Below are 14758 nucleotides of genomic sequence, written 5' to 3'. Positions count from 1 at the left end.
TTAGCAGTAACTCAGAGTGAATTCTAGAATTCATGGGGCACTAAGAAAACCATCTAGAGATGCAGACTTTGTGTATTTTGTGCTAATTTATTGCAAAATGAAATGAATTTGAAATATTAATTGGAAGACTGTGGTTGTTTAGTTGCTTGGTTGTGTCCAACTCTTTTGGTGACCCCATGGACTGTAGCCTGCCAGACTCCTCTTCCATGGAATTTCTCAGGCAAGAATACTGGCATGGATTGCCATTTCCTTCTCCAGGGGATCTTCCCAACCCAGGGATTGAACCTATGTCTCCTCCCTTGACAGGTGGGTTCTTTACCACTGAGCCACAGGGAAGCCCAGTTGGAAAATTACATTATTTATAATGTCCACCATGGGCAATGAACCTTACTTAGTACATGAGAGTATTTGTTAATTGGCACCTGATTTCTTAGTTATGAATACATATCAAATTAAAAACAACATTTTTTTTGAAAAAAATGAAGAAGTGTAAGGTTGATTCAGGCATATGTAGGAAATATGTTTATTTCTTCTTGTGTGTATAGCCATGAACATCACAGACTTCTATTCTGAGAGGTGGTGGCCTTGAGTTGGGGGAGGGAGTTTCAGCAAAGTGGTTCTGAAGTAGCGAATGGGTAATTCAGACGTATCAAGATGAAAAGCACGAAGCAGAAATGCATTATTGTTATTATCTGTAAATCTCGGCTCAATTTTCTGTAGCATAGCAAAGCTTTTGTTACATTTTCAGTTCAGAATACTTCTGGGACTCTCAGATAATGTTATTTCAGTCTCTGTGTTCTTAAGTGTATATTGGAAAAAAGTGCTAAGCCAGATGAAGACATTTTGTTCAGATATCACTCATAACCGAGTAAACACAGCAAAGCAAAAACAGAAAACTTTGTTCACAGACAACAAATACCTTTTTCCCCCCTCAAAGTTTTATGAAGGAGCCAGCTTAAGTTGGGGTAAAGAAGTAAAACAGTTATCTCGTAATGGAAGTAATAGAGATATTTGGCTCTATTTTTCCTGGATATGCTGAACTGAAGAAAGCAAGAATTGTTTATAACCACTCAGTATCCTTTTCACTGTTTTTTTCCATTTGTTTTGTTTTCCGAACCTTCTATATTGTCTTTGTTCCATGCTCTGCCCTGCTTTTAACTAGCATCCTTTGCTAGCAATTGACCGAGAGTTCAGAAGCTGATATAAAAGGTTAATTTTTCATATTTGCATTTCTAGTGTAAGGACATGAAATGAGGTAAAATATGGTTTAAGGACATAGTCTGTGCAGTGGGTGTGTTTTCTCTTGGAGAGATCCTTTACCTTTTTCCATGTAATTCACTCCTGCTTCTGGTAACCAGAAGTAGAAAGGGCTGAATGATTTTTGAGTAAGGCTTTCCATTAGCAAAATGCACATCAGTTCAGTTCAGTTCAGTTCAGTAGCTCAGTCGTGTCCGACTCTCCGCGACCCCATGAATCACAGCACTCCAGGCCTCCCTGTCCATCACCAACTCCCGGAGTTCACTCAAACTCATGTCCACAGAGTCGGTGATGCCATCCAGCCATCTCATTCTCCATCGTCCCCTTCTCCTCCTGCCCCCAACCTTTCCCAGCATCAGAGTCTTTTCCAGTGAGTCAACTCGTCGCATGAGGTGGCCAAAGTATTGCAGTTTCAGCTTTAGCATAAGTCCCTCCAATGATTCTTTTAATTATCCTTTATTTTTTAAACAACAACACAATTTTAATCTGATCTCCAAGTCCTCATTTTAAGTTTTTTATATAGTACAGTAAAGTTTTGGAAATCTTTAAATTTTGATGTGGACCTATAGATTGGAAATGGCCATTATAGTAGAAAAGTCTTCCCCATTATCTACCAAAAGGCCTCTGGTCTTTCCAGATGATCATTCTATTTTAGTAGTTTAAATTCCTGTAGGGATTCTTCTATTCCCTGTGCTAAGTATCTTTTCTGTTAGAGGTAAGCAGCGATGTGGGCAGTGCAAAATAAAGTCTAGTTTTGAATTCAGTCTCTGAGAGTATCAGATTTATTCTTCAGTTGTACTTTAGATTTGTATTAAGGAGATATTTTATGTTCTTCAGCTGTCATGAGTTCTGTAAGGGGTGATAGAATGTGACCTTGGAGAAGCCTGGATAGGAAACTAACTGGATGATGGTTCCAATTCTTTGCAGTCTTAACCTTCTAGTAATAAGATTGTCATTATACTTTCACTTCTCTTGTCTTATAACTTTGCTGTGCCCTTCCACTTTAGCAGGTGTTACTTGCTCATTCCTTGACTCTGGACTTGGTTACTTGACTTGCCTTGGCCAATGGGATGCTAGTAGATAACAAACAGGCTGGAAATGTGCTTGTGCAATTGGGCTTGCTCTGTTGTGCCTTGGCCAAAACTGTGAGCAGAGCATGCCTTGGCTAGCTTGCCAGTCCTAGGAGGAGACTAAGAGGCTTGTGGGACAGAGCCAACCTTGATGACTGCAGGGTGAAGCAGAGCTCCTTCAGCCTAGACCAGTTGTCCCCAGTTAACCTGCAGATCCCAGAGAACTCATGATTGTTGTTTTAAGCCACTGAAGTTGGAGTGGTTTTTACACCTTATTTTTATGGCGTTAGCTGATGCAGCCTTGGATGGGGAAAGACTGCAGGTAATGTACTGACTCTATTAACACTGGTAACTAGGCATGTCATATTGCCAGGAAGAAGGACTAGAAGACCTTCACAAATGTGCCCATGCATATTTTCTAGCTCTGAGATACTAGACTGAGTTATTAGAGATTAAAGGCCAAAGTTATCTTTCCACTAGTCTTAAAAAGAAGTAAAAAGAGCAGGTTGCCTCACATGACTTGGGGTCATTGTCCAAAACAGTTTACGCCTATCTATGTGAGATGGTGCGAAGAGAAGAGAATGAGAGCAAGTCATTGTACTGAACCGTGGAGTTACCAAACTGTTGACGTTTCTGAGGCACCTGAACCTTCAGACTTGCAGAATATGTAAACCCTGGGCATGAACAGAGTGTTTCTGGTCCCAAGCAATCTTATTCTGCTCTGGTATTCCATGATTATGCTCTTTGATTTGGAGTTAGAACTTTGGAACCGGTCAAGGCTCTTTGACTGTCACCACTAATGTTTGTACCATATAGCTTTTGCCAGTGAGACAATCTGTTTCACTGCTTCTTGCTGTTGTTCAGTTGCTAACTCATGTCTGACTCTTTGTGTCCCCATGGACTGTAGCCCACCTGGTCCCTCTGTCCATGGGATTACCTGGGCAAGAATACTGGAGTGGGTTGCCATTTCCTTCTCTGGGAGATCTTCCCAACCCAGGGATCGAACCTGTGTCTCCTAGTTCTTATTAAACCCTGAGTGCATATATGTTTCACGTACAGACACATCCCATCTTTATTACTATCAGGAGTTATGAGAGACTCAAAATATAATAAGCTGTCTTTTTCTTGGGGTATAATTAAGGAGTAATATTATGACAGTTGAAATGATTACCATACAAAGATAATTTAGTTTTCAGTTGGTAATGACATTTTTTCTCCTTATGAAATCGCCCCAAAGCAATCAAGAAAAATTGCATCTTTGAAGAATTTGGGGAACATCTGTTCATGGAAACCACCATATGAAGACAGAAGGTGAATGGAAGAAAGACAGATGACATATCAGAGTAGAGAGATGTCACATTGCCCAGAGGGGAAGAAGTTCAAGAAGACAGTGGTCCCCTGATGAAGTCCTGACTGGCTCAGGGATAGGAGGGACAGCAAGGAAGGCAGAAATGAGGTAGGGGATGGAGGAGGAGAGTGTTTGTAAGTCTGTTTAGGGAGCACTTAGGTGTATAAGAGGGCTTCCCAGGTGGCACTGATGGTAAAGAACATGCCTGCCAATGCAGGAGCCACAGGAGACATGGGTTCGATCCCTGGGTCGGCAAGATCCCCTGGAGGAGGACATGGCAACCCACTCCAGTATTCTTGCCTGGAGAATCCCATGGACAGAGGAATCTGGTGGGCTCCAGTCCATGGTCTATAGTCACAAAGAGTTGGACACGGAGGGATTGGGGGCAGGAGGAGAAGGGGACGACAGAGAATGAGATGGCTGGATGGCATTACCGACTCGATGGACATGGGTTTGAGTGAACTCGGGGAGTTGGTGATGGACAGGGAGGCCTGGCGTGCTGTGATTCATGGGGTTGCAAAGAATCGGACACTACTGAGCGACTGAACTGAACTGAACTGAAGCGACTTAACACATACAAGTGTATAAGATTTCTACCCCTTACCTGGCAGATAGGTGACTCACCTGTACCCTTGTAGGAGATGATGGGATATTTTTCTGGAGAAATTGAGCCAGGGAGGTTCTAGATGTGGGGACACCAGACCTACTGGAGGGCAGTAATGAGGTACCTCATGGGAATCAGTGAGATGAAGTGAAAGACTACACAGTAAGATTCCCCAGCTTTTCCCTACTTCCAGCCTGAGAAAGCCCGCAGCCAGCTCACACCTATCCGACAGGAAACTGGAGGATCCTTCTCTGGAGAATGCAAACCACCCATAGCGAAGGCCCACAGACAGTGACATTTGGGGATCCTTAGTGAAAACCCTCAATGGGCATCAGATTGCCTTGCAGTGGAGCCAAGCAATCTGTGTCTCGGCAGTGTTCTAGTGTCTTATTGCTTAATGCAAGTGCACACGAAGGATGATCAGATATTTGAAGACCGTCTCCAGCATGAAAGAAAGCAAGCAAAACAAATAATACAAGTTGAAAAATGAACTCGGAGGAAATAGGATACAGCAACAGAAAACAACTTTAAAGAATGCTATTTTCATATCCTTAGAGAGATGAGCAGCAGCAGCAGAGAAACGTGAGAAGTTTTATCCGTAACAGATTAAAGCAACATCAGAGTCAGTTCCCCAGTACTGCATAGGGTTGGAGAGAGTGAATGGTTGTGTATTTTTCTTCATCCAGGTTCAGGTGCCTGAGTGCAGGCACAAAGCAGGCAGATAGTTGAACTTAATGTTATGCTTTTGCCACATGAGTTTGACCAAGGTGAAGAGAGGCATAGGAATTGAACATGTATGCAGGGAGCAATTAGAATGATTGACTTCAGAATTTAAGATGAATATTAGTCCTTCTGGTACCCTAACCCCCACAGTCCTTCAACCCCGTTGGAATCTCTAATCTATTGATACGTTCGCCTTCTCACAGTTTTTCCTTTACTGTGTCCCCCCTTCACTCTATGCGTGCATGCGTGCGAGCTAAAATGCCTCAAAGTGACTTAGCATGCACTCATGCACGCATAGAGTGAAGGGGGGACAGTGTAGAGGTAAAGACTGTGAAAAGGTGACCATATCAATAGATTAGAGATTCCAATGGGGTTGAAGGACTGTGGGGGTTAGGGTACCAGAAGGACTAATCTGAAAGGTGAGAGCTGCTGTCAAGACAGTGGAAAGTGTAACATCCATCAGAATCCTACTCGCCCTTCTAAGTTCCGCTTAAATACTGTCTCTTTCCTGAAGTCCTCCTTGACATTCCAAGGATTCCACCTCTCAATCTGCCCAGTTCCTAGAGGAGTTTTCTGCTACAATGGTGACCCTTGATACATTTTACCATGGCCACGTATTTATCTTTCCCTAACCCAAGTAAAGTGTAGGTTCCTCTGAGGGAGAGGCTGTAATTACCATTCTTTGTGTCTCTGTTGCATTCCAAGGGCAGACTCTCGAACTCAATACAGCACTGCAGACTTAACTAAGGTGAGAAGCAAGAAAGACTGGTATTGTTTCAGGTTCACTTCCCTGGGAGGTGCGTTCTGATGTGGAGGTTAGCATTTCGGTCACTTAGTAGGGAGTGGCCTTACCATCACACCTGTGGCAGGGAGGGGAAAGAAATGGGAGTAGGCAGAGGGAGAAACCGGGCTGCCATGCAGGTTCAGCAGCAGCCTCAGCCAAACCTTGGGGAGCTCTGGAGGTAGCATGGCCCTTTAGAGGGCTCCCATACCTGCTTAGGCCAGTCATTGCATGCAGGAACCTCCATGGCTGAGCCAATCCTTAAGGGGACCAACAACCGAAGGCCTCCTGCTGACTCCTCTGCTGGCAACAGGGGCAGCACATCCTTCTGAAAGGGACCTGGGTGCTGTGTCACAATGTCCACCATTGCAGTTCCAGAGTTCTCTAAAGAGTAAGAAAAACATGTAAGACTTCTGTTTTCAGAAGGAGTGGAGACGGTGAGATGTATAAGGGTGAAGACTTTAGGATCTCTGATGATTTTCAGAGAGGAAATGGTGCAAAATAAATTCTGACATATTTTCACTTGCTCTGGCTTCTTCCTTGGCTTCATGGCACATCTTTTTGTCCACTTAATAGGAAAGCATGCTATTTTTAAAATTCTCAGAATATTTTCTCTCTTTTTCTGTTTTGTTAAAATTCAGAATATTTCAGACTCAAGGCCAGATCTCTCACTCCAGTTAATTTTCTTTGATGGAGAAGAGGCTTTCCATCTCTGGTCTCCTCAGGATTCTCTGTATGGGTCTCGCCACTTAGCTTCCAAGATGGCGTCAACACCACATCCGCCTGGAGCGAGGGACACCAACCAACTGCATGGCATGGTGAGTCCAGGTGCTTTTCATGATGCTGCAACTGCAGACTCTGCTTCAAAGGAAACCAAAGCGACAGCCGATTAAAGACCTAAAAATGCCATGGCATTCTTGGAACAGAGTGTTTATAATAGAGCATTATTTGGCAGGCATTGGGTTTTTGAGGAATCCCAGAGCTAAAAAGAATGATTCTGGGTTAGAAGTTATGTTTGACTGAGCTTAATTAAAATGATATAAAAAATCAGAATAAGGAAGCATCAGATTCAGTTTGGTCCCATGGGAGCACATTCCCCCAGTAAGTTTAGAGGTGAAGAGAACAAGTCCCATCCCTGAGGCCTCTGTCAAGCCAGAGGAGACCGAGGTCTTGGGAAATGGGGTATGAGTAGAACATGGTATAGGGATGGGAGGGAAGAATTTCCTTGGTGGCTTCAAAACATTATAGTGGCTTCCAGTGTGTATAGGAAACTTTGATGTGGCGTTTTTGACATGAGGGTAATGACATTTCAGTGCTTCCTTAAAATTTTGGTCTTATTACCAAGTGGTGGGTGCAACTTATGGCCCCCTCGTCATCCCTCATTCTGGCCCCACAACCCATGCCTCGTCCTTTATTCCACCTTTGAATTTCCTTCCTATTCTGACTCTCTTCCCATATTTGACATTCACTCACACCAGCATGGAACCCATGAGACTTCAATCTTTCTGTGGCTCCACCCATCCCTGACTCTCATCCTATCTGTGAACTAGTAACCTGTTTCTAACACCTTCCATTCATCCATGTCCTTTGTCCTATCACTGACCTTCACCCTGTGAGTCCAAATGGCCACATGCAGTGTCCTGTATGACTCCAGCACATCTCGTGTTGGCTTTCTCTCTATCCCATTGCCCACTGGCAGCTCACAAGGGGTCATGCATACATGCTCAGTCACTCAGTCATGTCTGACTGTTTGTGAGCCCAGGGACTGTAGCCTGCCAGGCTCCTCTAGCCATGGGATTTTCCAGGCAAGGATACTGGAGTGGTTTGCCATTTCATTCTCCGGGGGATCTACCCGACTCAGGGATCAAACCTGCATTTCCTGCATTGTGGGTAAATTCTTTACCGCTGAACCATCCGGGAAGCCCCATAAGGTGTCAGGAGAACATAATTGACACCTCGTTTAATCACTTTTGCTTAAGTGGTTAAAAGGGTTCAAAGGAGGAGAAGAGGCCTGGTTGATCAGCAGGAGAAGCAAAGTTATTTGTTTACGACTCCAAATATATGAATTCATAGTGATAGTTAAGACCATTTTTCCTCCAGAACAAATTCCTAGGAGTTTATCCAACCTGGTGAATATACTCCTATTTCAAACAAGCCTATTTTTTCCCCTATGGATGTATTTAATCATCATTCATGAGTTAATAGATACTATGTCTTAGAGTCATAGATTCTGAAAATATCTATTATATATCAGAATCAATGCTAGATATTACTCATACCTTACCTCACTTACATAAATCAGGTGTTCTTAACCTGGGGAGTAGTCTCCAGGGAGTCCTCAAGCCTGCTAATGTTTTATGGCTCAAAGAAGAATCACTTGGCTTATTACAGAGGCTTTTAGCCAGAAAGGACCTTTAGAGATCAGCAAGCTAGAGCTTCTCATTGACAGGAAAGGAAATGGATATTCAGAGACTAAGCTTATAGAACTCCTAGTCAAGGAAACTCTCTTATGTGCTGCTTTAAGGAATAAATAGTTCCTATGCAAGTGTTCTCTTTGGCAGTTGTGTTATTACAGGCTAAGGATAAAATGACTGATTAGAATGGAGTAAAAGATGAGACAGGCTTTTAAGTCCATCTGAAAATAAAACAAATGTATCCTTTTTTTCTATGAAATGTTTATCCAAGTGTCTTCCTTCTAATTTAGCCTTAGTGATATTGTTCTGGAGTTACAGACATGAAGAATCTACATTTTGCTATTTCTCCACATTGTAGAAGCAAGATTTAAAAATCTCCCTCAGATGATTCATTTACTATGCTATTAAACCTTTTGTTGATTTATGCAGCTCCCCATTTCATTCTCAGCTACTAAAATGCAGTTAGTCTTGACTGATTTTTTTCTATTGATGAGTATGAAATGTGTTTTGGCAACAGTGATTATATGATATTTTTTCTCCCTTAGGATTTATTGGTCTTACTGGATTTAATTGGCGCTCCATACCCAACATTTCCCAACTTTTTCCCAAACACTGCCAGATGGTTTGGTAGACTTGAAGCAATTGGTAAGCAGCGCTCTTATTATGATGGCTCAGATGGTAAAGAATCTGCCTGCAATTCGGGAGACCTGGGTTCCATCCCTGGGGGTCAGGAAGAACCCCTGGAGAAGGGAATGGCAACTGACTCCAGTATTCTTGCCTGGAGAATTCCATGGACAGAGGAGCCTGGTGGGCTACAGTCCATGGGGTTGCAAAGTGTTGGACACGACTGAAAGACTAACACTTTCACTTTTTCACTCTTAGAGAGTCAAATCTGGTTTCTTCTCACTGATAAACACTGCATTCTAAAATTCAGAATTTGTGACTTAAGGGTGTGATCAGAGTACACAATATACTTTACTGGCTTTTTTCTTGCTTTATTGATTAGTTTATTATTCCTATTCATCTGTTTTTATTTTCCTGCATGAAACTGCATTTTGAAATGGAAACATAAAATACTGCATTTCATATATTCATATTCTTAGAAATAGCTTGGAGATATTTTCTCAGGTCCTGTTTGAAACATATGGAATGCATTTTTAGGGAAAACTCAGCAAAGCACATTGGATAATGATGAATGTTATGTCCTTATAATGATACCAAAAGATATCCTTTAATGTTTCTTCTTTTCATCTGTTATCTTTGTCATTTTCTATTTTCTGCCTTATGTAGTTGTGATATTCTTTTAAATTTAGTACCATTTCTGCCTGTTTTCTAAAGTAATAAGTAAAGGGGATGCAAGAGAAAGCCAAAATCCTTCAAGAGTCACTTAAGGTTTGCTGCTGATGCTGCTACTAAGTCGCGTCATTTGTATCCGACTCTGTGCAACCCCATAGACGGCAGCCCACCAGGCTCCCCCGTCCCTGGGATTCTCCAGGCAAGAACACTGGAGTGGGTTGCCATTTCCTTCTCCAATGCATGAAAGTGAAAAGTGAAAGTGAAGTCGCTCAGTCGTGTCCGACTCTTAGCGACCCCATGAACTGCAGCCCACCAGGCTCCTCCGTCCATGGGATTCTCCAGGCAAGAGTACTGGAGTGGGTTGCCATTGCCTTCTCCAAGAGAAGGTTTAGTGACAACTAAATGAGAGTAGATTAGGCCAGATGAAGTGAAGCCAGGTTAGCCAAGGAAACAAAGTTATCTATGGCTCAGGAGAGAGGCTGGGGACTTGGAGAAGGAGAATAACTTCTTTCTCTTATATCTCTACTCCATATACTCCTCCCTCTCCACACACACAGACACAGACACAGACACAGACACACACACACACGAACAAAACAAACGATAAAAGATTGGCCTTAGGGAGGGATGAACATAAGACAGATATTTATTATAGAATTCAGGCCAGGAGCCCTGCTTTTGTGGCAGAAATACCAGACTAAGAATTCTTTTCTAGCCACACAGACTTCTTGCCAGTGGGGTAGGATAGTACTTCCTTTTCAGCAGTGGGGAAAATGCTGCCATCTCAACTCACACTTTTGCCACAATGGGCCTATATCCAGATCTAGAATATTGTGAAAGAAATGTTTATCTGAACCTCAGATGCTTATCTTTGACAAATTTCAATTTCTAATTTGAAAGACTTGCTATTCTGGTATTAATATAAGCTTTTTGGGACACTTCCTTACAGCATGTTTTCCTTACTCTGAGTAGCCTCAAGAAATTGGGTTTGGCTTTCTGTCATGGGTTTGGTTCCCTTATCTCATTTCTTCGACCAGAATTAATTTATATCAGTAACTCACATGTTAATATAATTTTAACCCATTGTGTAACCCACTGAATGGTATTTATATTCAAACCGTATCTCTAATTGTATAAGGAAAAGTTGTATATGAGATAAGGAATTATAATTATCAATAAACAGGTGGGAATATTGTGGTAGTAAGGGCTTTTTTTGGCTTCCCTTATAGCTCAGTTGGTAAAGACTTTGCCTGCAGTGCAGGAGACCCGGGTTCGATTCCTGGGTTGGGAAGATCCCCTGGAGAAGGAAATGGCAACCCACTCCAGTAATCTTGCCTGGAGAATCCCATGGACAGAGGAACCTGGCAGGCTACAGTCCATGTGGTTGCAAAAGTCGGACATGACTTAGCGACTAACCCCTCACCCTCCAAAGGGCTTTTTTGATGTTCCTAAAATCATATTACATATGAATGCTTGCCCTTTGGTCTAATTTTACCCTTTAAATTTAGCAATGAATATAAGCAATCCTGCAAAGTTTCATTTGGTTGTCTTAAACTCTTCTTGTGATCTCTTTTCTTCTTATAACATAGACTCATGTTGCACGTAACTCATGTAACACACGAGTTCTGTGTTACACTATGACAGGAGTGATGTAATGTAGGTCAATGGTTCTCAAATATTAGTGCATTAGAATCACCTGGAAGGCTTGTTACACCTCAGATTGCTAGACCGCAGCCCCAGAATTTCTAATTCAGTCGGTCAGAGGTGGGACCAGATGATCTGCATTGCTAACAAGGGCCCAGGTGGTGCTGATGCAACTGATCATAGACCACATTTGAGAACCATTGATGCAAGTCATAGTAAGTATCCCTTTTGCAAACGGAGGTCACTCAGTATAGTACTTCATACCTGTTCTGTCTAAGGATTCCCTTTCAAGCCCAGCGTCTCCTCTTGAAACACTCTTTGTGAAGGGTTGAAACTCTGTAAGTATCTGCACCTGTGTTTTCCCCTCTGCTTCCCTCTAGTTTTCTCATTCTCCGTCTCTCCACTGTCTATTGAGCTTCTGACTCAGGAGTCAGAAAGCTAGAGTCAGAGGTGACTCCTCCCTCAGAACTAATCCAAAATGTCCACACCCCAAGTTCAGCTCAGAGGTTTTTTCAGTCATAGGTGCGCTACTCACAGTGTTTTAAAACCAAGTGCCAAGATTTCAAACTCTTTTTGCGTTCTGACTGTCGATTAGTTAAAAACACATGTTCATCTGCTGTCTAATTATCATCTGCAGAACATGGACTCTGTGAATTAGGTTTGCTCAAGGATCACTCTTCGGAGAGGTGGTATTTCCGGAATAATGGTTATGGAGGTGTGATTCAGGATGACCATATTCCATTTTTAAGAAGAGGTAATGTGTGTATGTGTAAATATGTATGCATGCATGCACATGTGTGGTTTTTTCCTATCATTTTCGGTGTATTTTATGTGCATTTACAACAATCTGGAAGTGTGAAGAACCATTTAATAGCCGATAAATTAAATCATTCACCAATCATCTCATGGCTTTTATTTTTTCATGAAAGTCTTTGTAAATCCCTGAAGAGACCTTTTTATTTTTTCCTACATGTAGAATATTTATCAACGCTCGTATGCCTCTGACATCCTGCTTTCTCTTTCACAGACCTGGATTGTATTCTTATACTTTGTGTAACTGGTGTTTTCCTGCTAATAAGGAAGCAAAGGGCTTCCCTAGTGGCTCAGATGGTAAAGAATCTGCCTGCAATGCAGGAGGCTCGGGTATGATCCCTGGGTTGGGAAGATCCCCTGGAGAAGGAAATGGCAACCCACTCCAGTATTCTTGCCTGGAGAACTCCATGGACAGAAGAGCCTGGTGGGCTACAGTCCATGGAGTTGCAAAGAGTCGGACACGACTGAGCAATTAACACTTTCACTTTCATTTCATCCTTTCCATCAGCGTTGGAAGTCTAAATTAACTCAGGAATTCTTACAGTAGCCATCCAATTCATCTCCTTCTTTTGCTCTTGGCCTCCTTATTCTTTATGTATGAGCAAGTGTTATCTTTAAAAAATGTCAATCAAATTATGTTACTTCCCTACCTAAAAGCTCTGTTGGCTTGCCATCATGTAGAGTAAGACCCAAAGTCTTCATCATGACCTACAAGGGCTTCCATTTTCTGACTCCTTTCTTCCTCTCCAGCATCACCTCCTACCTCTCTAATTATTGCTCTGATCCAGTCACATTGCTGTTCTGCAAGCAGGCCAAGCACACTCCTTTGGGCTTGCTAATAAATACTGCTGCTTGCTCATCCCCAGGTCTTCACACAGTTCAGTTTCTCCTTTGTTGCATCGGTTTAAATGTTAGCTTCTCAAAGAGGGCTTCTTTGATTTTATTTTTTTAAACTGTATGTAATTTATATGTATTTTTCGTCTCCATTGCTGCCTTCAGGCTTTCTCTAGTTGTGGAGGGTGGGGATTATTCTCTAGTTGCAATGCATGGGCTCCTCAGCGCGGTGGCTTCTTTTGTGGCAGAACACAGGTTCTGGGGCCTGTGGGCTTCTGTAGTTGCAGTGCACAGGCTTTGTTGCCCCACAGTGCGTGGAATCTTTCTGTACTGGGGACTGAATCCATATCCCCTGCCTTGGCAGGTAGATTCTTAACCATTGGAACCACTAGGGAAGTCCAGGGCCATCCCGATTTTAAATTCCTCTTTCTTGGCCCTGCTCTCTGCCCCTCATTTTCTATTCCCTTATCTTGTTTTACTATTCTTTATAAACCTTATCATTTTCAAAAATTATTTTTTGTATTTGTTTATTTGTTTCTTTCTCTAGTAGAATGTGAGTTCCATATAAACAGGACTTTTCCTTTTCACTGATGAACCCTCAATTCCTAGAATAGGGGCTGGCACATAGTAAGTGCCTTATTATTATTTACTGAATTTATTAATATTTGTTTAATGAATGAATGACTTTGGAGTATTAGGGTAAGATACAGGGATGTACACAGAAGTTATTAGCTGAGTTATTATCTGTGTTTATATAGTACAGAGCTCCCACTTAGATTTCTCTGAAGAATGATACTTTCCAGCTTACTCATGGGAAATATGTACCTAATTACAAGTCATTTCTTTGTGTTAGGTGTTCCAGTTTTGCATCTGATATCATCTCCTTTCCCTGAAGTCTGGCACACCATGGATGACAATGAAGAAAATTTGGATAGAACAACCATTGACAATCTAAACAAAATTCTACAAGTATTTGTGTTAGAATATCTCCATTTGTAATATTCTGGTTTAGTTTACTGGTAAACTAAATATTCTGGTGATGGCATCTAGTATCATATTCAAAAGTCAAGGACTCTTAAAATAATCTGACTCTAGACAATGCTGTGTGGAAACTTCTATCCTATAGATTCTTTCTGTAGGTATCTTTGAATATCCCAGATTTATGTCATGTCCAAATTGCTCATTAATTTTCATCTAGTGATAAAGGCAAATGTAAGAAAAACTGAAGATACATATCTTTAAAAAGTCTCCTTTAGATAAGAAACTATGAAGCTAAATCAGATGCATATAATTAGTATCATGGTCTTCTAACATAATATTTCATATGATGGTCAGATGTAATGTGTAGGCTTAGTTTTATGATTTTCTCATACTTGTGAATCTATTGCATATAAAACAAAACAGAGATGCAGTTTGAGGACTCGATCTCTTTGAGAAATCTTTGTGTGTTTTATTTTATGGAAATTAAATCAAAATTAAATGCCATGTTGTGAATGTCTTTCTTTATATACAAATGAAAAAATCATATGATTTAAAGTATAGCTCAATTTTGTTTTACAGATTTAACATTTTTATTGTAAAATAATATAGTCAGCACAAAAAAAATAGAAAATGGAGAAAGTAAAAAAGCCATAATTTCATTATATTAACCAAATCATCACTCACTCTAATTTTTCCTCACATATTTTCAATACAGTTTTTGTGTATTTATAATCAAACTCTATCTTCAATTTTTTGGCTTTCTGTCAGTTAATTATATAATTAACAGATATTTATTTGTTGTTTTGATCTTGGGTTACAATGAAGACAGAGATTGTTGAGTGTGTCCTCCAGAGTCAGTATGAAGGTGACACAGAGAGAGCACAGCAATTATGATCATTTCTGTGTATTGTTGTATAAATTATATGATATTCACATTTGTTTAATTTCTTATAGCTAATTTCTTTTAGGAGATTCATGGAAGCAAAATTGTTT

At 41.2% G+C, this 14758-nt stretch overlaps 1 protein-coding gene across 1 annotated transcript in view; it reads left to right on the top strand.

Annotated features, from left to right (window-relative positions):
* Window positions 1-14269, top strand: part of QPCT (glutaminyl-peptide cyclotransferase) — a 30694-nt gene extending 16425 nt beyond the window's left edge. Inside the window, exons 4-7 of the mRNA XM_055400619.2 lie at window positions 6425-6601; window positions 8743-8842; window positions 11775-11891; window positions 13638-14269. Of these exons, the coding sequence (XP_055256594.2) occupies window positions 6425-6601; window positions 8743-8842; window positions 11775-11891; window positions 13638-13783 (540 nt within the window). The 3' untranslated portion in view covers window positions 13784-14269. The remainder of the gene's footprint in view (window positions 1-6424; window positions 6602-8742; window positions 8843-11774; window positions 11892-13637) is intronic.
* The last annotated feature ends 489 nt before the right edge of the window (window positions 14270-14758 follow it).

This window comes from Moschus berezovskii, chromosome 11, assembly GCF_049115385.1.
Source record: "Moschus berezovskii isolate FMDL1 chromosome 11, NW_MosBer_1.0, whole genome shotgun sequence".
NCBI classification, from domain to species: domain Eukaryota; kingdom Metazoa; phylum Chordata; class Mammalia; order Artiodactyla; family Moschidae; genus Moschus; species Moschus berezovskii.
This window is presented reverse-complemented; position numbering and strand designations above follow the sequence as displayed.